Source organism: Helianthus annuus, chromosome 9 (genome assembly GCF_002127325.2).
Source record: "Helianthus annuus cultivar XRQ/B chromosome 9, HanXRQr2.0-SUNRISE, whole genome shotgun sequence".
In the NCBI taxonomy this organism is placed as follows: domain Eukaryota; kingdom Viridiplantae; phylum Streptophyta; class Magnoliopsida; order Asterales; family Asteraceae; genus Helianthus; species Helianthus annuus.
In genome coordinates this window covers 116,755,867-116,781,775 of record NC_035441.2, presented here as the reverse complement: position 1 = coordinate 116,781,775, position 25,909 = coordinate 116,755,867, and the positions used below count along the sequence as shown (strand labels likewise).

The window sequence follows — 25,909 nt, the reverse complement described above, 5'->3', positions numbered from 1 at the left end:
TTGACTGAAAAATCAAACCATATTTTGATGGGTATTTATATGTAAAAAATGAAGTTTGGGATGGGTATTTATATGTAAAAAATTTTAAAAATTTGATTTTTTTACTTCAAAACCGCCATCCCAACGGCTATGGCTAACGGCTATCCCAAACGGTCCAATGACACCACCCAATCCTAGCTTGTCACCTCAGACCGCCCCCCGCCCAACGCCGGGCTTCAAAGCCACACTAGCGGGGCAACGCCGTGGCCAACGCTGGCACGGTGTGCCAGCGTTGCCTGGCATCCCCGCCCCAACCAACGCCCCACACCCGCTAGTCTTAGGGACTTTTATGAAACAAAACATGAAGTACGTTGGTTTTTCATGTACAGAAAAAAATGTTAAAAAAATGTTAAGGGACTTCTATAAGAAAAATGAAAATGTATGTTGTTTTTATGGCATTTGCCCTCATATTTTAGAAACGGAAAAGAATGCTTTGTATACACCTGATAAAAAAGAATTATAAAATATGAAATATAATAGCAATTGATAGCTAAACAATATTATAAAAAAGGAAGATCTCAACCATCCGCTAAAAGTATTCAAACATAACATTTGCTTACAACAACAAATTATTTATGGTTCACAATAACTATACTACACACTTTAATACCGCCATGCCAACGGATCATGAGAACGGTTTTTGGTTCACATTGTTGCTTGCATATAGGTCTATGCTGCCTATTTGAAACCGTGAAGTTGCTTGCCCACCACCAACGGCTAAAAACCGAAACCTGCCATTTCTTAAATTAATAACTGTATGGAACTGACAAATCAAAATTATAACAATATCAAGGGTCTTCATATACAGCATTTGCTTCCCATACACATAAAGTTAAACTATATCGGCCTAATCATTTTCCAATTGATAGCTAAGTGAATGAAATACACACACACACACACACACACACTTCCAGGGTCTAGATGAAATACCTGAATACATTTGCGAAAAATCCCTGCAACTTGACTTTATATGCTTTTCGCTGGAAACGGTTGTCAAATGTTTGACCAGTTTGTTCATCCAAAACACGCCAGCTGGAACCCCCATCATCACTACCTTCAACAACCCTGAAAGATTACTAATTGTCATTTTATACATTCTCTCTTATAACTACAGGTCCTACCTTCATTACTCCACAATCACACATCTATCTATCTATATATATATATAGGTGAATTATAGAGAGAAATCTCATGTGAGTTGCAAAAACTCTGAAAACCCAATGGATGAACATTTTTCACGGCAACATTTTTACTGACACTGACACACTTTTCGAAACAGTGGAGAGAGGAGAGAGAACATGTTACATTTTTTCAGTTGTTCATATTTTTTGTAACTCATCTATAACACATTTTTATTGTGTTTTGACAACTGTATTTTAGATTATATAAAGTGTATGGATTTGAGAACTTGTAATTTATGAAATTTTTATTTTGTAATGTGCGTAAAAAACCTGTTACAATTTTTTACAACGAGATTTCTATGTAACAATGTAGTTGTCATATTTTTTGTGTCATGTGAGAGAGGAGAGAGAAAAGTGCAACACTTTACACTTTTTGTCAGACTGTAACATTTGTATGACAAAAGCAACCTTTTTTGTACCTTTTTTAATATCCACCATTTATCAAATGAGATGGATGGTGGAGATGAAGTTTTCTGGGTTTCTTTAACAAAGGTGGGTTTTCGATTTATCCTTCCCTATACACACACACAGAGGGTTCAATACAGAATCGCAAATATTGAGAGATTTCTCTCTAATTAACTCACTACTTTTCTCCTCTCTCCCTTCCTCGTTAACAAGTTTTGTACACAGGTATAGATCAGATAATTACAGTGAATCTACACGTCTATATGTTTATAGTAGATGAATACTATAAATTTACCCACATATGCATAATATATCAATTCACGTATATTCACATAAACATAAATAGTCATGTTAGAGATTTTATATAAATACACAAATAAATGAATGCTTCATATTGGTTCTCGCAGTTGCATTATTTATATTTATAGTTCTATATTGAACCCTCCACCACACACACACACACACACATACAAAAAATCTCATTCTTGAACAGACTTACCAGTCCTTTGGATCTCTTTCTGGAGCATCATTGGCTGACATTAGTTCATATGAGCACAGTTCATAGACCTGGGCACCCATTGCTTTATATATTAACCAACAACCTGCAACATTAAATGCTCTAATTAATGTAAATAATAAGAATTGGAAACCGAGACCATAACAAGAAATAATAGGTTAATGTTGCAGTTAATGTCCATTGCTTTATACCTTTTGCGCCATTTGGTTCTTCCCACTTTGACATGCGGGTTCCATCAAACGCTGATGTGGCCTGCAAAGTATCCAAAGTTTTATTAACGAATATTCCATGAACAATATACGGAACTATAAGATGTGCCCCGGGTACTTACAATTCCAAAAGGGAGCTCCTCCCCACTCGCAAGAACCGACCCACAACATATTCTGTTTAGCTTTAGCAGAGGCCAAGAAAGATTAGATTTATTGAAGGTGTCGGCGTTTTTTATGTTATAGACAACGTCATCCAACGCATGGAACACAACAGGCAATGCAAGGGACGCTTTCACGGGATTATCATCCGCTAAACAAATTTGAACTTTTCCATTTGTCTCAACCTTACTTTTCAAAGAAAGAGCATCAAGCATTGGATTAAAAGATGGCAACAATTCACGGATTAGATTTGAATCAACAACAACTCTTCTTGTTTTGAATGGACTCTTCTTTAAATCCACCAAAACCGTCCTGATGAAATGAAGAGCTTCAAGAGCTTTATGTTTGGAAGAAGATTCTGCTAATCGAGAAATTAAAGGAGAGAAAGCGTTATAGATTCTTGAAACGTGTTCGTCTGTACATATGCGAACCGGGCAAGAAGAAGAACTTAATGAATCCGACCCAATTTCGGATCTTAATGTCCGCCATTCCTTGTCACCACTTAATCTTCCTGGCAAGGACAATGAATCATTTTCTTGGGAGTGTTGACTTTTCTCAAGCTCTTTGACCTCATTACGGTCACGTTCCTCAAGTTCAGATATTATCACAGATGTCAAGTTTCTTCTAAGTTCTCTTGTTATATTTGCAAGAACATTAGATGCACTCAATTCTGTAGTTAGGGTACGACGCGATAGAACCTTCAAAATGACATTTTTGTCCCCAGTTAGTCAAATAGCAAATTGAATAGGAGAATAAAGCTAACGTGGACTTACCTCATGCCACTTCCTGGTGTAACGTTTAGTGACATCATAGACTCCGTCTTTTGCAAGTGCAATAGTATAGTTCAGTTTCTTGTTCCACCTTCAGGAGGGGGGGGGGGGGGGGGGGGGATACATTGCCCATGGTTATTATTTGCTTTTCACAAGTAGAAACAGATTTGTAGAGGTTGCAATTTCAACTGAATAGAAGTGGGTTGCATTTTTTGTTTCATATGGTTCAATCAAGAAATTCGGTATACGGGAAACGGATCAAACAAGTTAAATATTGCCCAAATCTTTAACGCAATACCCTCCTACATCGTTATATTCAGGTTACTTTTGTAATGATATTTATTTCTAAATCATAACTAGTGCATTCATTATGTACTAAATAACTGGCAAAAAAGTGTTTTTAGGTAAACCCAACCCAAACCGACCATGACTGAACGTGACCTGTTTCAACCAGATGCCAATTTGACATGTTACCCAACCAGCCCATCTTGCCACCTCTACTGATCCGCGTACGATATCATGGTGAAATAAAGAACCAAGAATGTACCCCTTTTCGTAAAGTAATGGGGTATCGTATATTCCTTCACAGGGATCAAGATGCATCCATCTGCAACAGAGTCAACTAGCAACTTAGAGTGGAAAATATTTAGAGAATTGATGTTCTTAGAGTGAAATTACCTTCCCAGTAACGTTGAATAGCACTCTGTCCACACGTGATCTGTGAAATCCAGTATCTGATAAGAATATTTGAAGTACAAAGTTAGAAAGTGAATAGAATACTGCTTTTACATGTTCCATGTAATGCAGATCTACCAAAATTACAATAAAAAAACCTAAATATCTATCTCTAGTCAAATAACCTAAAGTAACCAACCCTAAATACTAACTTCAACTAAATAAACCTACATCAATATTCACTAATTAAATGTGCTACATTAATTAAATCTAACAAACTTACTAAGTAAGTAGTAACTAACTAATATTATGAGTTGTAACACAGTAAAACCTCTATAAATCAATTATTCAGAAATGGGACCAAAAGAATTTAATATTATCTAAAGGTAAAAATAAAATTTAATAATTTTATAGAGTGCACCCCATGTAACAAAATATCAACTATATATATAAAAACTGTTTAATTGTAAATATTATGTATCTTAATAACTGAATTAGTTAATGTTAAAATAATGTTTAAGACGATAGGACAACTTTGGAATCAGTTACATGGAAGAAAGCGCACATCGCCTCTAAAACTCTACACAAATTTTTTGTCGTACTTTAGAACACACCACCAGATATTTAAATGAAATTAAAAAAAAATAGAGATGGGCTCGAAGGTTTTTGCTTCAAGGTTTTAGGTTTTCTTGAAAAAATTAAAAGGCTCAGTAAAGTTTCTTGGACCATTTGGCAGAATTAAATTGCCCGAACTTTTGTAAGGAAATTCCTCTAAACAAAAGCTTCCCTCCCTAAATTTCTAATTAAGGACTAGAATTCATGAGTTGATCAACTTTATCATTTATAAAGCTTCAAGTGCAAACAAACTAGTAAAGAAGATAAGTGCCTCACCAAACGAGTATCATAGCCAAAAGAACGGCAATAGAGTGAAAAGCAATTGGCCCACTCCCCACAACGCCCCTTCTTTGTTTCAAGAAGCTACATTGTTAAAAGATGCTCTATTAGTTTCAATAACCAGAAACTTCTTGAAAGGAAAACAAAGCTTTGCTTACCTTTATAGGATCGTTGTACCGTGGGAAACGGGTTGTTCTAGAACATGTGTTGCAACTGATCAACATAAGAAAAATATATAAGAAAATATAGAAAAACCAGAAAGATTAAACAAGAAAGTGTTGCATTGAAGAAAGTTTAACTCATATTAACACCACATCATAATTAGAAGAATAGCTTATATAGAATTATTGATAGTTAATCGTGAGATCGGTGATGAAATTAATACCACTTTGAGTTTTGCATACATAATTACATACCCAAATGATAAATTCACAACCTTATTTAAAAAGTTATAAAGGTAAAAAGAATTAAAAAAAAAAGGCTTCTAAATGACCTAGAACTGAAAGAATACAGATGCAGTAGAAATTCATATATAACGAATCAATCAAAAGAAATCCGAAGATGGTATTCTAGCATCAAAATCTTATAAATGACAGATCACAAATCTTCTCTCCGTACCGATAAAGTTCAACTCGAGAGGCTCCATAAGCTAACTCTGATGAATTTGCTGCACCCATTCCTTGAGGGGCAGTTTCATTGCCACAACCCTCACAAGGAGGTGAATTAACCCACCTAAATTTTGTCAAATCACAAAATTACAAACTCAAGTAACATACATTAACAACGCAAGAATATGATTTATTGGCACTCATGGTGGAGTGGAAGTGTGGAACAGGGGTCCTTACAAGAAATTTTCACAAACTCTAGAGGGAAAATACTGTTACATGCAATCGTTACTTTAAAAGGGGTGTGACTATTTGTGAATGTTCCACACATTCAACTCTTCAGAGGTGAATAATCAGACAGTGACACCCGTTCTCAAAGAAACAATGGCATGTGATGGAACTTTTCTTCTCGAGTTGGTAAATAAAAGCTTAGCTTCAGAACTTTGTTTTAAAAAGCGCATGCCATAGGGTCCGCAGCTGAAGTGCAAGGCGCACTGCGTCACGTACTCAGGGTGCAGGGTATTTATTATAAATTTATATATCCCATAGGTTTCTAGAATCATGTACCAAAATTTAGATAAAAATAAGCTCTATATATGATTTAATATACAAATAACCTATATGTACAACATCCTAAGGCACAAAATCTTCCCATGTCTCAAGCCGTTTTTACCTGCGCCTCCTATACAGACATCGCGCCAAGCAGTCAGAAGCGCAAAGGCTTGCGTCTGACTGTCTGACTGCGCCTCGCGCGCTTTTTAAAACCAAGACTCAGGGAGAAATCAAAACAAATAACATACTTGAATGTCTGTTTGAACCAGAAAAGAAGTTGCAGCAGGAATGCATGATCAAGCTCAGGTTTTGATGGATTTAAGTTCCCCTCCTGAACAAAACAGGCATACATGTAAGCAAAATACCAGATCAAGCCACACAAATTTAACAATAAGAAGACAGAAACTTCAACCTTGGCTAAAGCAACTAATGCTTTCTCCTCAAGCTTCTCCACCGGCACCGTCTTCCTCGCCGCCTCTTGGCGATGCGAGTCTTCATACTACATGAACATAACAACATAACATATATATATAAGATCATTTCACTACATCATATGTGCTATAATATAAGCCCATATGGAGTTCAAATTACCATAAGAATCTGATCGACATAAGGCCGAACTCTCTGTTCGAATTGCCCGTTGTCTTCACTAACAGCAAACTGCTGAAGCATAAGTGCATCTTCTTCTTCCTATAACAATAACAACAAATGACATATCTACAAAATCTTATATATATTAATATTGTTGATATACCTGCAACATACGAGCTAATTCTTCATCAGATTTCAGCGTGGCAGAGTCCAAATTAGGGTTTTGATCAGTAATGGAAACCAAGCGCAGCTTGTCGGATATTGCAAGGAGATCAGAGTCATCGGAAACAATTCGATCGTCGTCAAATGCGAGTATCTGGAAGTAATAGATTAAATTGATGAGCAATATTATAGGAGAGATGTTAGGTGATGGAGAATAACCTTTTGGTGATCTGGAGGAAGTGCAGTGAGGGAAAAGAGCTGGAATTTGAAGACTTCGAAGCCATCTTCAGTGTCGTAATCGACATCGAAGTTGGAATCTTGATGATGGACGATGAACTTTCTGGCAACCATAATTACAGGGACGATCGGGAAAACTTCACACCCCCAAAGGCTTATTGTTTTTTCGAGTAAACTTTGTAATTGGTCAAATATAATTTTTTAATAAGATTTAATGAACGTTTTAAATGCGTAAAGTGAAGGGTCGTGTTCCTAGGTCTGTAACGAATCAAACTTTTCATTGGATGGTTCATGAATAGTTCGGTCGGAAGTTTATTTGTGTTCGTTTAGATAGATTAACAAATATGATCAGAGATCGTGTTCGTTTATCTTTGTTTGTGCTCGATAGTTCATTAGTTCTTTATATTTTTTATTTATATTCTTCAAAATTCCCACTAAAAAATTATTTAATAAATTAGTGGATCGTATTTATTAAAATTAACTATTAAAAATTAGGTTAGTATACTACAGGTGAATCTATGTAATGTTTGTGATGAAATATTTTGATTTCATTCGGAAATTAATATATGCTCATTTGTATTCATTTTCGTTCATGAATGTGTGTTTATGTTCATATGTGTTCACGAACGTTTGATTATGCTCATATGTTTTCATTTATGTTCAAGGATGTTCGCTTGCGTTCGTTAACTAAAATTAATGAACGAACACGAACATGTTCAATTCCTTAATGAACGAACACGGACATGAATTCTTGTTCAGTAAGAATTCATGAACACATTTATTCCTCAACTTCGTGTTCGTTCGGTTCGTTTGCAATCCTATTTACAAAAAAAATGGTTTATATACTAAATGTATATTTGCATAAAGTTGCCTCTAACTTAGATTGCTTAAATTAAAGTCTAATATTCCTCCATAAGCTAAGGTCGAGAAACAACTTCCACCATCCATCTCAGGCACCACCAAATCCGGCCGCCGGACACCACTTCACACTCTTTTCCCCCCACAACACGCGTCATCCACCGTGCCTCTACCGACATCGACACCGCGCCTCCCCTTACTACCACCGGTCTGGCTCCCACCGGCGTCAATCGACGTCGGCGACACAGCGATGTTAGAGAGGGAAAGAGAAGGCCATACGAGAAGAGAGGGACTGCAGTATTTTGGGAAGGGTTGTCCGGTTAGGGTTCCGGCAACTTCGTGTGCTACACAAGGCGGCGTCGCCAGAGATCCTACGGCCTATGTCCTTCATCATGGATTCACCATTTGAGATCAGTTCTCAACAGCAACAGCTCGTCACCGCCTTCCCGGATTATGTGTAGGTAGACTTAATAAAACGTCCGACATTTGATCTTATGTGGATATGAATTAAACTCGTAGTTTTCCATGTGCGACATTTTCTCGTACGAAGTAAAAATTAACTTCAACATGTTTTGTTCTTGCATAAAAAGATTGAATTTTTGGAAAGATAGGTAGCCCCGAGGTTATTGCACCAGAGAGTTGGAGCATAAGTTGTGTTTGTCCCAAGTTCGTTCGGCAAAGCTTCTAACCATGTGAGTTCAACCATGGTGTCTGCTAGAACTTTGTTTTCTGATTTTGTGTATGACCGAGAAACTGTTTTATGTTTTTGTGCGATCCAGGAAATGAGGTTGGAACCTATATATACAACGAATCCCCTCGTGGAACGACAGTTATTTGGGCAACCAACCCAATCAGCATCCAAGAAGGCACACACGGCGGAGGAACCCTGCTAAGAACATCAATGAAAGCCTGTATATGTGCGATGGAGTCGTGACAAATGAGACAATCCGTGATCAAGTGTGCCTTGTAGGTATCAAAAGATGTGTTTTATAGTGGACCAATGGTTTCTTAAAGGAGTCTGCGTGTATTGACATACCTTGTTAACCGCAAAGTGATGTTTAATTAGGACAACGAAACGTATTAAGTGCCCCAACTAATTGACAATATTTCATTGGATCTTGTAACAAAGACCTGTCCCCGGGAGATAGTTATTATGAGGCGTTCATGGGATATGATACGGACTTGTAGTCGACGAAGGCATTGCAATGTAAGATATCACATATGTACTTCTTTTGGGAAAGAATAATGTTCTTGCCTTGAGGAACCAGCTTAATCCCTAGAAAATAATCAAGAGCACCAAGATCATTGACATCAAATGCTTTGTTGAGTAATTAACTAGAGTGGTATAGTTGCCAGTAACTATGATATCGTTCATTAATATAAGCAAAAGTGCACATGTTTTTAATATCAAAATACACCCACTTTTTATTGGTTTTGTTAAGAATATATTTAAAAAGATTTATTTTGGTTTATTTTTTATTTCCAGGACAAGATGAACCCAAGTTGAACAAAGGAAGCAAAACCGAGCTAAACTCTGAAGAATTATTCAAACACTCCTCATGTCTCAACTACCGAAGATTACTAACACCTCTGAAGACCACTGTCGAAGCCTGGATCAAAGATTTCCAGACACACCTCGTGCCCTGTGTGACAACCGGCAAAATTTCATGGTAATTCCGTACAACTTAATCACTATTTATATAATTTAATTGCGTTCATTAGACTTGATTTATGAATGATTTGTCACACCCTGACTTTTTGCGGAAGCGTGATTATTGGTGTGACTTTCTTAATACCATAACATTCAATCATATCAACGCTATATGATAAAACCATAAGATGTTCATCCATTAATTAAGTTTGAAAATAACATAACATACTTGTTTTAGACATCGACACCAAATTCATGTTACAAACCACAACATGGTTGAAAGAGTTCATAAAGACTCAGCAAAGGACCTTAAATAAAAACCGGGTTTAGAAACATGTATCCCGTCCAGGAATAGGATACACCTCCTAAACCCTACTGTCACATCCCAACCAATGGCGAAAACATCGGGATGAGACGAAGTGTGAAGATTGCTCGAGACATCATAACGCTAATAATTGTGACAAGTATGTAAATAATCCGATTTCATTTCATAAGATAAATTGTCAACATTACAAGAAATTCAAATACAACAAGTTTAACAAAATAACATGACAACATAACGAAATTGATACAACATATTAAACCCTAACGTCTATATGTGTATCTAGGCATCAACGCTACTTCTTTTCTTAGCATCATCCTCATCAACCTGTAACATGTTTAAAATAATTCAATGCAAAAGCAAAGGCGAGTATACAAGTTTGATACATACATAGCAAAAGATAAGTTTTAAACAATTCCTCATAGCAAGCATGTGATTCAAGATAAACATTTAAATATGGTATGTGTCTAACATATCAAACCAAGGAAACGCAATATGCTCATGACATTACCGAAGATAAAGAGGCGGGTCGTTAATCCTATAGCGCTACATATGTCACGGTTTGGCTCGTACGAAGTTAATGATAAATTCAACACATAAGATTAATCCAAGTTTAAAGCATCAAGCCATCACGTATACAAGCATGTTATAGGAATGTTCATGTGTTTAAGCAAAATGTTCATGTGTAAGTTTGTTGATAGATAAACATGTTACACCCCAAAAGTGGTAAAAGTAAAAGGGGAAAATACGAGTATACTCACATAATTGCTAAGTCTTCCGATTATCCAAGTGTTGACGAGCGTAAGAGATTAGGAGGAAGGAGCACCGAAGTCTTGAGATTATGAGTTGTTACGATTACGACTCCTAGTAAAAACAACGCACGAGTAAAGATTGGACCAATTCAAGAGTATGAACGAGAGAGAGTTTAGCCTAGATATTTAGAATATCACATAACGATCCCATTAATATTTATAGGTTAAATATAATTCCTTATATAAAGTTATAAATTAATTAATTAGATATTAAAATTTGTCACTCTCATTAGCTTGTATTGTTATAAAAGAATTCTTTTAACCTCTAATAACAGTTGTCTATATAATACTACCCACTGTACATGGAAACCAAGGATTGTAGTTTAATTAATTTGGAAATTATGTTTCTCCAAATGAAAGTTGAATGAAAAAGCGTATGCACACCATTTGAAATTTGCATAAAATAATAACAATAGAATACTGTTTACAAAATTAGTTACTTTAAAGAAAAACTTAAGCTTTTAAAAAAACATATAACATGAAAGGTTTGTTAACTGTAAATAGTACATATGTTATATGTTTGTCGAAATATCATGCTATAGTACTAAATACACAAATAGTTTCCATTCATATTATAACTCTTTTATGTTTCACTTCCTTCTTCAAAAAAAGAATAAGAAGTCATACAACAGAGCCATGGAATAACACAACTGTACTATGTTTCATTTTTTGATTCATATGATTTCGGCAGTTTAACAAAAGATAATACGTGAATAGATTGAAACAAAGTAAAGGAAAGAATCGATACCGAAGCGTTGATTCGAAAGTTCCGTCGAAACTCCGGTGAGTTCGGTTTACTCCAGTCGAACTCCGGCGAGGTAGTTTCCATTCAGGTGGATGTGTAGGTGGCCCGAAGGAGGTTGGTTGAGTGACGGTGACGATAACAAAGCTTAAGTATCGAACAAGTGGCGTGAACTAGGAATGTTGTTCCAGCGAGTGCTCCGAACTCCGGTAGAGGATGCGTCTTGTTCTAGCGACGTGCAGGTTCTTCTCCGGGTAAGTTGTTATCTCTAAGATGAAGAGGTGGTGTGAAACGAATCGGAGAACTCACAGCGGTTATATAAGAATGGGTGTGGGTGTGGGTGTGTTTGCTAGAATGTAGTCGTCGATGGTATTGTGAGGGTTTTAAGGAGTTTTTTTTTTGAACGTGAATGTATGGACGCTAGATCAAGGTTGAATTCGTGATTGATAGTAAAATCCCCAATGCGGGAATGGTATTTAGTCACCGAAAATCAGCGCACGTTTAAAAAGGAGATATGGTTGCCAATGTGCTTTTTGGGCGGCAAACTATATACAAGAAGAAAAGGAAGGCATGACTGTAAGTTTGCCGTTAATAGTTTGAGCGGCGGTATTGTTGTTTCCCAAATGAAAAGTGAAAAATAATCATTCAATTCTTTAAATGAGTAATTATGGAAAAGAACCCACAAGCAATTTGGTAGCCATTTAGTGTCAGAATAAATTGTTTTCTATTAAATTCTATTTTTTTTTGTAAGATACGTTTTCTTTTTAAATCATTAACTCAATAAATCCCTTCCATAGATTGTACTACATAATAATGAACTTATGTTGTTATGTGGGTCGTAAATTAATAAAATTACTATAGGAACACACAAAAAAAACATTTATTAACACTATTGTTTAAGATCACAAAATTTGGGTTTCAAAACGGGTCGAATTTCAGGAATCCATTTTGACGGATGTTACACCTACGACCCCGGATGACATCTTTTATTTGTGACGCAGCTTGACAACATGCAACACCTGCCAGATCCACTTAGTTCCCTGAAATACATGTAATTTGAAAACAGCAACAAAAGTTGAGCGAGTTCATGTGTTTTGTATAAGTCTGTGTAAACCTTTGTAAACAGTGTATGTATGTAAATCCCGGTATGAAAGCAAACAAGGAAAAGATCACCAATGGTTTGCAAGGCCACTGATATGTGTGACAGTGTAGGAAGACTCAAACCTAGTAATTTTGTACCGGGCCTCGGCTGTAAGACATAGTCACCCTATGGGCCACCCTGGTCCTCATGGGTGTGGGCTCGCTACACCCAAATAGATGTATCACTCATGCCCCTCGGTCCATATACGAGGATTAATGGTCTCAAGTATCCGCCTACCCATTCACATGATCTATGGTTCTTTCCTAGGCTAACCATATCAATTGTATTTGAATGTAATCCTTTTGTAACATGTATTTCACCCCCGAAGTTAACAAACAAAACAGTTTAAAGAAAAGGAGGGACATGAACTCACTGTTTTGCGTCTTCTGTGCTCGTAACTCAAATCTCCTCAGCAAACACGACTCCCTACAATGTACTAACGTCTATTAGACGAACGGGCCGTGCCTTGACTTAGAGTTAATGTTTTTTATATCCCTCCAATATAATTATTGTCAAAATAATTAATATTTCAACTTAAATTATATTTATAATTTTTGGAATAATTGTTAACCAATATTCTTGTAATAATACTTCTCAAGTATTTATTTTCGTATTTCCTTCCCAAGGATGGGGGTATCTCATACATGCATATTTGTATTCTTGTATTCGTAGTTCCAAAATAATATATTTTTAAGTCTAACTTAGAAAATATATTTAAACTTATTTTGTCCAAAAATAATGTATTTCAAGAAAATATATATTTTTCTCAAAAATCATATATCTTCTAAATATTATAGGAAAATATATTTTAACTTGCCAAAAATAATATACTTTCTCCTTGTCGAAAATATGATATAACTTGGTAATATTTATAAAAATCACATTTTCATTTTCTTATGTCCAAAATATTATTTACCAAAAATATATTTGTAACGGTATTCTCCGGAATATTTTATAAGTTACGTTCTTGTTCGGTTTGCCAATATTATGTGTGTAACTTATATATTTATCCATCGTGATTTTTGGTATTAACTTGGATTGTGAATTCTTGGTATTTTGTTAAGTTATATTACTTTAAATCCTAAAATAATATAACTAATACACAAAGTATACAAATATTCACACACGATGTGTCATTAATGTAAATATATATTCTAAATACATATTTATCTATTTTTATTTATAAAAACCAACCTCCAATACTTGTATTTTTGTAACAAAATCTATGGCAAAGTTTATATTGAAAACCATAGTTAAACACACTTGTAAATATTTGTTTAGAAAATATTTTTCTAAGTGTTTAAATTTTTAGAAAATTTTGCCACGGTTTCCCCTAAAAATGGAGGTGTCCATGCTATCAAAGCATATCATTTTCTTTTCAAAATCATCACAAACAATTAACAATCATTCTACACTTACCAAGTGCCACATTTTTGCTATTTACATAACAATCATGAACTTGATCTTTCATAAAAACTTGTAGTAACTTGGTAGTGTGTTTAGTAGGATTAGTTACCCTTTAAAGTGTGTTTACTTCTTTAAAAATCTCATTCTTGGAAGATTTAGGTGTTTACAACTTGTAAACATGTTTTACAAAAACACTTCCTTATGACATCTTCTTGTTTCACAAGTGTTTATACACTTGTTTTACCACCAAAAATAGTGGATGTTTAAGTAAGAACCAAGATCTTCTAAAAATCATTTTTTGAACTTGGTTCTTTTGGAAAACCATTCATAAATCTTAGATCGATAAGATTGTTAACTCACTTTAATACTTATTTTTCAAGAAATCACTTTATTCTTCAAGTTCATGCTTACACATAAGGATGTTCATCTTGGTTCATCACCTAATCATCCTCTTACTTGCTAGATCATATGTTTAATCACAATCTAGCAAGCTCCTTATGATGATCAACATCATAATCTCAAGAAAATAACATTCAAGTGTAATACATACACTAAACAACATAGTTTCATCAAGAGTTCATCATATGACAAGCTTATGTTCATGTTTCAAGATTATGTTCTTTAGTGTTCTTCATGATTATCAATGTATAACATCTTTTAACCAACAAAATTAGAAGTAACAAAGGGTTATAAGGGCCTTACTACTAGCTCTATGGCTAGGGATGAGCACAAGAAGTTGTAGATAACAAATGTGTTGGATAATAGCAAATGATGAAGGTCCTTGAAGTTCCAAAGCCACCAAGCTTCTTAACTTAGCTTCTAACACCTTTGTATGAGTGTGGAATGGATGAGTGAAGTTGGATGAAGGTGGTGGTGCTTGTGGGGGATCTCGGTCGTGAGGGGGGGAAGAAGGAGAGGAGAAGAGTTGTTGTTTTGTGGGTGAAAGGTAATTGTGATTATGATCTCCAAGTTGCTACATATAACCATACTTATGTGTTAACCTTTGGATAATGTGCTTCATGGACCAACAACAAGATCCAATATTATATTAGAACAAATCAAATGTGTAAGGGCCTTGGTGGCTGTGAGATAGGTGGGGGAGGTATAGGTGTAGCTTCAAACCATCTAGTTAGTTTTAAAGTTCAAATCCAAGTATAGTTGTAAGTGTTAGTTACTAGATATTTTGTGTGGGGTGTTATGATGTTCGGGGATCATAACTAGCTCAAAAAGATTAAAACAATGCTTCTAGTGTAATTTTGGTGTTTCGGGTAGTGTTCGGTTGTTCGGTTAGATACCGGTTCGTTAAAGTGTCATGCTATACCGTTTAGTGTTCTTTATGTTATCTTTTGTGACATTTTAATTCCCGACACTTAGGAAAGCATTCAGGACCATTTAGTCATATTTTTACATGTTACCAACTTGTTAAAATGCTGAATTTTGCTTAAAGATGCTGAATTCAACACTTTAAGTGGGTTTTAGGCACTTTCCGGCACTTAAACTATCACCTAGTGAAGCAGTTTTGTGATCCTTACTTTCCTACACACTATACTAGTGTAGTACTTTGTCTCTGGCCCACACTTGGTCTAAAAACATTGTTTGTCTATGTACTGACATCGTCAGCATTTTTCCGAGTTATCCGCTAACTGTGCTAGCTGTGCTTTGTGCATCGCTTATGTCAATAAAGTTTGTATGTAGTAATGATGTGATATTTTGCAATATGTGATGCACATGTAAGTATGATACAGTAATTAGAAAGCAATCATTTGTAATATAGCACAGTCATTAAGCACTAATCAATATTAATTAATTGTACGGATACCTGGATTTTTGACGGTTGTCACATGATTGAATCGTACAAAGTCTAGTAATGATAGGACATGTTTAATACATTACAATTTATATTGCCATTTTCGTTGTGTCACGAAAAAAACAACCATGTCCTAATACATTGGTAAACAATGCGAACACACTATTCATGCGAACCCACTATTCATGCCAGAAGAGTTCAGAAACTCCCTGAAACGACTATTGGATGATATGAAAGCATATCACCATAAACACTTATAAAAAAACCAATGTTTTAAAATCCGGTTTTTATACCGTACCGAATTAGGCTCAAAAAGGGTTTAATCGGTTCTACCGGACGGTTCAACCGGGTGTACCAGACGGTTTAACCGGTTCTACCGGACGGTTCAACTAGTACTACCGACTGGTTTGACCTGGTTTTTAAAACACTGACAAAAACCCTAATTAGGGGCAATACTTGCAACAATATATAAACTTTTCAGAAAAATGCCTGAACACATAAATTGTCTGATCCGAATAATAAACTAGCTAATTCAGCACTTCGCAGCAAATTTCAGCACTTCGCAGCAAATTTCAGCACTTCGCAGCGCTAACAAAGCTTGTAGATAATGTTAATTATCTTAAACGATATCGAGGATATTGAATATTTATTTAAGATATTATTACCGGTATTGTCGTGTACCTTCAGTATACTAACCGGTAATGACCCGACAACGAAGCTAGTAGCTAAAACTAATATCCTAACACCTAATTAACTAGTCTAGTGAATTAGTTAGAGTTAATTACCATCCTAATTCATCATTAACACACTAATGATGCAAGAACACAACTAATCACCTAAATATCTATTATAGAAATTCAAGCACATGTTATATTTCTTTTTAAATTAAAACTCCCATAACTTATACCCTCTCTAAATCAGTCATAAACAAGGGGCCCATAAGCCCCTTGCCTACCTTGTGTGATGATGAAATGTATGAGAAGTATGGGCTCTAGAAGATATGGTTGACTAAAGGAGATATTGGTGAATTATAAACACTACCACAACACCTCCATCTTGCATTCTTTCCACTTCAAACAAACTCACAAACTCTCCTTCTCTCTCCCTCAACTTACGGCCCCAAACACCCTCTTCTTTCTTTTCATCTTCAACCCCTAAACCACTAAACACAAGTATATTCCAAGCATTTAATGATGATCTAAGAAAATAGCAAGTGGAAGGAACATCAAGGAGCTCTCATACACGGCTTGGATCTTCATATCATCTTCATCTTGTCTTCATCTTGTAGATCATCCCTAGCCTTGTGCTAGTTGTAAGATCATCTAAACTCATATTTATGCTTCTTATATCTAGTAGATTATAGAAGTACACATTAATCATCTTGACGCTCACTAAACAAATACTTAAAACCCTAAAATTTAACAAAATAATCTTACATAATTATGTGCTTTATGTGTTGATCTTAATGTTTAGTGTAATGTAGTTTGTTTAGACTTGATGATCTTGCATGATCATACTTAGAAATGTGATCTAAACATAAAGATGTTTGGATCTAGCAAGATCACCATCTTTGAAGTTAATGAACTTTAAAACTAGTGTAGGATCGTTGTAGAACCCGAGATGAGTCGATCAGAGGTGTTCTACTCAGAATGAAAGGCGGAAACAGACATAATGAGTTGAATTCAGCTAACTGTCTTTGTATTGATTTTGAAACGATTACAGATCTGAAGACACTTCGACAGAGCTTCGCCGTCGGAAAACACCAAAGTAATTTCGTACCAACTGAAACGGAATAACAACTATATATAGGCAGACTAATTCTGCACGAAACATGTACAAACGAGATTACTTACACGCGGAATTAGACATTCACACGGAATTACCTTGTAATTCCATGCGAAATTACATAAGGACACTTCAAGCGAAATTATAAGCTTCATGTGAAATTTCTTGAAAATTTGATTCCTCGATCTTTGTGCCATGAGCAATGCAAGACTCGATACAAGACGAAGTCGACAGATGTATGCACCAACAACTAGTATTGAAAATGATTTTGAAGAATATAATTTTATCAAGAAACTAAGAACATGATTTTTAAAGTAATGATCATAAAATATAACATAAAAAAGTTCAAGTAAAGTTGTTAAACTAGAAGATGAACATAAAAAGTATTAATATTTTTAGAAGTCTTGATAATTATATTGATAAGTTCATGAAACTTGAAGATGTGATTATACATGAAAAGTGTTGTTTTGGGAACTTGATTATTGTTGTGATATTGGGGTTAAAAAATGTTTAAAAATACGTTTTAAAAACGTGAAAAACGTCCATAGTATAGGGGAAACTATGGCGAAATTTTCTAAAATCCTAATCATGATTAAAGTATGGTTTAACAAGGGATTATCATGACTAAACGGGATTAGCAACTTTAATCATGATTAGGCAAACTTTGATAAAAAGTTTAAGCTAAAAACTTATGGTTATTTTTCTAAGTTAATGGAAGTGTATATATATAGGGGCAGGATTTTGGGAAAACGCCTAAAAGTGTGAAAACGGTGAGAATGCCCCTCATCCGTTGGATCAAAATAATCTATGGATTAGAATGGCGCGGTGGCGTTTTCGTAAATAACATCAATTTTATTACATGGACGCGCTTCATTAAGGGTAAAGGGTCTTTATACTTCTCTATGTAAAACACCAAACTCATGAGTAAAACGCCATTAAAATTCCCGCCTTAAACTACAAAGCCATACACATCATCTTCATCTAAACGCCATTAATATAAAACGCCAAACTTTGTGTTTAATCGATAAAGCCGAACAAACAGTAACTGAAACTACGGAAGCTTCATTACTAGCATTGATTATAATAAATTCCCGCCTAAAATACGCGCCAATAAACATCTTATATAAACAACGTCTCAGACTTTCCATTGAACACACCAAAAATAAATGCCATATTTTACTAAATACCATTCAATTTATAAACGCCAAAATATTCAAAAAAACACAGATTGCAAAACGTCGTTTCTTGGAGATTCAGTTTTGTTCTCAATAAAGTTTCAATGAATGGGGTGAACAACATTGTTGGACAACATTCTTAACTGAGGATTAACAATGTTGTCCATCTCATTCAGCAAAATATTATTGAGTTAATCATCACCAAATTAGAGGTTTAAGGTATTTTTATTTACTAAAAGGTATTCTTTTTTGGCGTTTATGTGTGTGTCCGATCTTATATTGTTTGTTATGTAACTTCCAAATCACATGTTATGCACAAAGAGTGGAAAAAATGCGGGAAAAAATAAAAAATGGTATATAAAAAAATAAACGCCAAATTCCAATATTTGTGTGTTATGAAAAAATACAAAAAAAAAACAAACTACTCTTCACTTTCTCTCGAAGACCGTGTCGATTTTCTTTATATTACGGGTTTTTTTTTGCATGTCGATGCGTAGTGTCCGTAAGCTTTACAATTCTTACACTGTCTTTCTTTGGCCCTGGGCTTCAATTTTATTTTTGTTTTTTTGATTGCTTCCTCCTGTTTGGATTTCAGACGCTTGCGAGATCCAGAACCTTTCGACTTTTACCCAACAGGGACTCTTATCGGATTCTTATCGTTTTGATATTGACCTGTTATCTCCGCAAATCTATCCCTAGTACTAGGAGGAGGAGCAATAATCTGCATATCTTGAACCTTCTTCATATAAGATTGAACATGATCCTTGTATAAGGATAACTCCTCCTTATTACCAGATAAACGGTTCAAAGTATACTCCGTTGCAAAAATAATTTCACGCATCATACTTTGCACATCGGGATCAAGCTCGGTCATAAATTCATGACTCATTGAGTAATCGGAGGAGCAATTTGGCGAAAGCCTCTTTACGCCATCTATTCAAAATGTAATGTTTTGGAAATTCCCTAATATCCAAACTTCTCAAAACATAAAATATATGTCTACATAGCAAACCAAACTGCTCAAAACGCCTGCATGAGCAAGTGCTGGTGCAATCAGACTTACAGTACATTACCTGAAAAACGCCAAAAACAATGTCTGTATAAAACGCCATGCAGGCAATGTTGTATAAAAAGGCCATCAAACAACAAACACAAAAACTCCATACAAAAAAACAAATTACATGTTTAAAAATATAATAAACGCCATATTCAGAAAGCGCCAAAATAAAAATAACAAAAAACGCCATTGTTTACCTTGAATAAGGATGTACAAGGCTCTTGGAAATCATTTATGTAAAACCTAACAAACCCATCGGGCTGATCTTCATAATGTTGATTTATGTAATCCCCAATCCCGATCAGCTCAGTTTGAACGTCACAAAAATATTTTTTGTGTATATGACAGCAGCTTTGCCCTCCAACACTTTATAATTACTTTTCAACTGGGGATGCTCGTATCGAGATTCATGATCATTTTTCCGGTGCGTGTGACGTTGTGCTTCTATTGCAGTTTTGTAATGAGTCATGAACTCAACAAGAGTAGATTTTGAATTGCACACTTGACCCAGAAAATGGTTCTCACTCTCCGACCTCGTTGTCGTACGCATAAGGCCCGACAGTTCCTCCATTCTATAGTATGCAGGGATCCAAGATTCCATGAGTGCAAAAATATCAGAGAGCTAGTCATTATCATCTAAATTAAACTCTCCAATAACATCTTCCCATTCTGATTCAAACTCTTCGGGTGTAAGAATATACGTCCACACAACACCACAAATACGTTATTTGAATTTGGTGGAATTTCATAGCCTAACACCAACCTATATATAACAGGAAAACGCCATGCAAAAACATATACATTAGAAACAAACAAACTAACATGAAAAACAATTAAGAAGGACTAAACGACATATATCTTAAAACGCCATATATCCTAAAATGCCATATATCTTAAAACGCCAAAACATAAAAATAAGAAAATCAACCTTCAGAGAAAGTTTATGCATCACGTGCCACATGCATAACTGATGCCTCGTTTCAACAAATACAACAAAAATAGCCTTCTTCATTGCTGGATCTTGGTCAGTGACAACAACATTTGGTTGAGAACCAATAGCTTTTAGAAAAAACTCTCAACAACCATATATATGTATCAGCAGTCTATGACGCCAATAATGCAGCACCGAATGTAACATTGCAGTGGTGATTGTCTATACCGGTGAACGGTACAAACACCATAGAGTAGCTGCATATGAAAACGGCATAGAGAAAATGAAACGAGAACAAAACGCCAATGCATGTAAACTGTGAAAACGCCAAAAGAACAGAAAAATATAATTATAAATATTACTTGTTGGAACGATACGTGGCGTCAAACTAAATCACATCACCAAACACGTGGTAATTACGTTTGGCTTGATCATCACACCAAAAAAGTCCCTTCAAATGATTCTCTTCGTCTGTGAAGTAATCGTATGAGAAATTAGGCTGAGATTGTTTTTTTCCATCCATTCTCTTCGTCTGTGAAGTAATCGTACGAGAAATTAGGTTGTGACTGTTTTTTTCCATCCAAATGTCTCACAACCATCCTAGCGTCATATTCCCATATAAACAAGTTAATTTGCCTCATGTAGTTCTTAAAATCAACTTTACTTGCACCCACGTCTTCAAAACTGCCAAAACAAGTCTTTATAACATTAAACGCCTTAACCGGACCCAAATTCAACTTAGACATGTTGTGTATAACATGCTTCTGGAGCTGAGTGAGGTGTCTTTCAATTGGAAGAAAACGCTTATTGGGATGTTAAACAAAATCATGGTTAGGCTCCTCAACAAACTTATAGACCTTCCATGATCCAGCCTCAAATATTACACATAACAGTGCATCACAATCAGTCCTCTTTGAAAAGTTGGATCGCACAATCCTTCCTTTTGATTGGGGTCCAACGTGTCAACCTTCTTCTCCTTATATATCCCAGATCTCGTACACATGTAATACTTAATATGTTTTTCTCCTTTGGCGTTTATCTTTTAAGTCCCTTTCCTGACAGAAAAACCACAAGCCTTGGCATACGTAACATACATTGAATAACAATCATCAAGGTTTGGGAATATCATGTCCATTTTGGGCTTTTTCTCTTCATTAACGTCAGGAATGATAAATGGTAAACCAGTTTTGGGGCAAAACCTTTCATTCGAGGAAACACCTTCGTCTTAGAAAACATAGTGAGAAACAATTTAAGGAAAACGCCATTAAAATGGAAATTGTCTCCTTATAACATTATCGATGAAAACACAATTAATTGAAGAATAAACAAGACCTAATAAACATATAATTGAAAACGCCATAATAAAAAACGCCAAAATGAAAACACCAGTAGATTGATTAACACTATTAATAAAAACATATTAATCAAAACGCCATGAGTTGAAAAATTAACAATAATTAACAAATATATCGTGATAATGAAAACACCATAATTAACAAAACCGATGTTTACAAATTAACAAATTGTAAGAACTGATATTTACAAACATTACTCAATAACCTTCAAAACTAATCAGGTGTAAAACCCCATTGATCATAACAATAAGCATATATTAGATCCCAAACGACAATTAACATTAATAATGAAAACGCCTATTATCAGTTCTTACTAATTGTTAAACAACCAATGAAAACGTCAAATATTGGATACATGAAGAAAACCATTGAAACATAAACGTATTGTGAAATATTACTTTGAAAAAAAATGACAATGAAACAAGCATAAAAACAAAACATCATATCTGTTGTATATGTGTTGCATGATTTGTTGGAACAAATATGAAAACATTATCAAATATTTCTTTGTCGAACGGGATCCACGTTAGACGCCGTAGATCTCGAAAGGTTGGAAAGGAGGTAACTGCTAATATAATTTTTTGGAGTTTTATTTGAAACAGATTTATAACGCGATTTATGGAGGGGAACATGCACAATGACAATCGTACCCCTTCATATCATTTAGCGCCCATTGCCACGTGTTCGGCCAGAATCCGTTCTCACCATTTTCACACTTCCAACCATTTCTCCTGATCCCGTTTCTCTCTCTCTCTCTCTCTCTCTATATATATATATATATATATAGAAAGATCATCTTATGTGTATATATACGTGTGTGTATTTATGTGTACGTATTTAGAAGCTAGGAAACTTAACATGCTAAACATATAAATATCAACACTTGAAAACATAAAATACTTGAAAATAACCAAGTATGAATGTATATGGATACTTATATATATACACACACACATATCCTCAAAGTGGATACTTGGAATGCTAATACAAGAAAAGATATATATAAACTCAATTATATTATATCCCTAAACATATATTCGGACAATGAACAATTCAGAAAATGGACAATTCGGACAATGGACAAACTAGCTTATATATATTGAAGGAATTATATATATATATATATATATATATATATATATATATATATATGTATGTATGTATGTATACTAAACTAAAATATATCGTCACCGACATCCGACGTACATATCGTCACGACGAGGAACATACATACTACCGACAACGCCTAGGCAATTTTCGCCATGAAAATATATATAAACGACTAAGACAACGAGATTCTAAAAATAATATATTTTTAGACATTTAGAAACATATATTTTCATCATTTTTTTTAATAACCCACTAAGTGAAGATATACAAGTATATAAGTATACTTATACGTACAAGAATACGTACACTAAAACACACAATGAAGTTGCAAGATTTCAAACAATGTACATGTACACATATATGTATAAATACGACACAAATACCTACAATAAAATATACAAGTGAAGTATATACATGGTATACTGATATGCACCAAATGCAACATATAAATAATATCAAATAAGGTATAATATCAACCTTTTTAGTACTAATGTTGGAAAAAGTGTGTTTCTTTGTATACCTTTGATTTTCAGGACTAAAAGAGCTTAAATGTACAAAAGGAACAAATTAACGGAAAAAAAACCAACTTAGATACAGAAAAAGAGAAGTTGATACATCATACCAACCCTCCGAGCTTCACTCCAAGACTAAAAACAACAAATCAGAAGACAAGCACGGGGTCATGCCACCAAGGCATGGGGCCGTGCCCCACTCAAGATTCCAGAAAGAGGAAGACAAACAGAAGCAAACAAGAGATACGAGGCCGTGTCCCATGGACACGGGTCGTGGGCAACTCCCAGATATGTAGAATCTTGGATAGTACAACAAGTACAATGACCACGGGTCCGTGCATGTATATGAACTGACACAACTCATTAAATGAAGAGAAAGAAGAAGGGGGCACGGGGCCATGTAAACTGTCGCAACCCCCGACCCCTACCCCGGGAGCAGGTGCCGCGAGATTAGATCAAGTGGTATCGGTGTTTATTAATTTGGCACCGGAATTTAACATCAAGACCGTAGTTAGGAAATATTTATCTGAGTTTAAAATACCAAGTTTTATAATAAATAAATGGGATAAAACCCAAGTTTCGTACATAATACATTTATAGGGATAAACCCTAATTATTGAAAACATAAACTCCTTTTTATTTAGGTAACTTTTATAGCCACTTCTTTAAGCCTTCAGTGCTCTCCAGCTGGCTTCTATTAGGTTCACATTAAGTTACCTGAAACGCATTTTTAAAAAGATTTTATCAACAAGAAATATTGGCGAGTGCATCCCAGTTTAATCAAAACAACTTTTATAACTTTACAGTATTGAGAGCGGTTACAATGTTTATATCTACCAATATACTCATTCAGTATTGTCAAATCCATGACTTGTGGTCATGTTACTCATTGGCTAACTCGTCGTCCAATAGTAACGGATTACAAGTAACGTATACAAAACCCCAACATACCGGCAGCAATTGTAGAATACATAGACTCAATCACTTTTAGGTATAATTTAAAACATTTGAGGTTTTGGTAAAAGAGTTTGGTAGAAGATGACTCACAAAAAGGGTTTACAAAAAGAGAATGTACTCACAATGTAGATTAGATAATACTATAGCTTCCTGATGATTCTCCTGGTTATTATCTATTAAATTAAACAATGCACACGTGTTAGTAAAATAACCCAAATCACATTAGCCATACAACACGAGACAGAACTTCAACGAACCGAGTCAGGCAGAGCCTTGACATGCGTTACAGAGCCCTAGATCAATCGGGCAGGGCAACGAATACGTGATCGGGGGTTATAATACTTACGACGAGGCAGAGCTTCGCTTTTTAGGGGGTATTATTCCTGATTTAATTTGCCTACTAGAGATATGAGAGAGAAAGAAATTCTGAACGAAATGAAAGTTAGGCCAGGGGCCTCCTTATATAGGCTGGTTGAAGGGCGGCTCGCGCCTCGCGAGTCCCGCCTCTTCATCCTTCGCGGCCCGCGAGAAGCATTGGCTAGGCCCTAGCTTTGGCGAGTCACCTATGTAACTTTGACAAGTATCGGGACACTTGGCCGCATGTGGTGTCGCCAACCGTTACTCAGTCTCGCCCCGCGAAGCCTCGGGGATACCAAGTTGCGGCCCGCGAGCGACTAGTGTTGTTTGTTTTGTTTAATTTTTATTAATATAAATGTTATTTAAGTTCGTTAATGTATATTCGGGGTATATTAGGAACGTTTTGGGTTGTTTTCGAGGGTTGTATATAAACTGTCTGTTTCCAACTATAAATAGGGGTGCTTGGTTCAATTGCAATCCATCTCTTGGCAAACAATTTCTCTCACACCTGGCACCAATCCACCACCACAATACCACCATCATCCACCACCTTCATCCATCATCCATCTTTAGAGTGTGTAGTAGTCTCAGAATCCAAGATTGATCGTAAGAGCTTTGTCAAATAAAGGCCATGATTGGCTAATCTCTCACATCACTTGGTGAAGACAAGTTATTTATGTATTACTTTGATTTCCAAGCTTTGATTAACTTTTTAGTTGGGTATGTATTAATGACTTTAATATCTAGTTTTTAGATTGAAAGTGAGCTTTATTCTATCATCTCTTCATGTTTTGTTGATTCACTCATTCGTGTCTTTACGGTCTATATAAAGCGCGTTAACTGCCTGGAAGGGGGTTCGAAGGATGGAATGGGTAAAGTTCTTGCCTCGTTCAGTTATAGATCCTACGAGAACTTGATTCAAGCTTATTAGGAC

General features: G+C 35.3%; 1 protein-coding gene across 1 annotated transcript; it reads right to left on the bottom strand.

Annotated features, from left to right (window-relative positions):
* Nucleotides 1-487: 487 nt before the first annotated feature.
* Nucleotides 488-7,184, bottom strand: LOC110878305 (peptide-N(4)-(N-acetyl-beta-glucosaminyl)asparagine amidase). Its single transcript, XM_022126584.2, has 16 exons — nucleotides 6,979-7,184; nucleotides 6,761-6,913; nucleotides 6,598-6,696; nucleotides 6,419-6,505; nucleotides 6,255-6,337; nucleotides 5,468-5,581; nucleotides 5,008-5,062; nucleotides 4,847-4,933; nucleotides 3,959-4,014; nucleotides 3,828-3,887; nucleotides 3,284-3,371; nucleotides 2,474-3,208; nucleotides 2,334-2,394; nucleotides 2,125-2,227; nucleotides 970-1,104; nucleotides 488-770 (listed from the first exon to the last, which is right to left on the bottom strand). The coding sequence occupies exons 1-16, from the start codon at nucleotides 7,108-7,110 to the stop codon at nucleotides 665-667; spliced, it is 2,154 nt and encodes a 717-aa protein (XP_021982276.1). The 5' UTR covers nucleotides 7,111-7,184; the 3' UTR covers nucleotides 488-664.
* Between the last annotated feature and the right edge of the window lie 18,725 nt (nucleotides 7,185-25,909).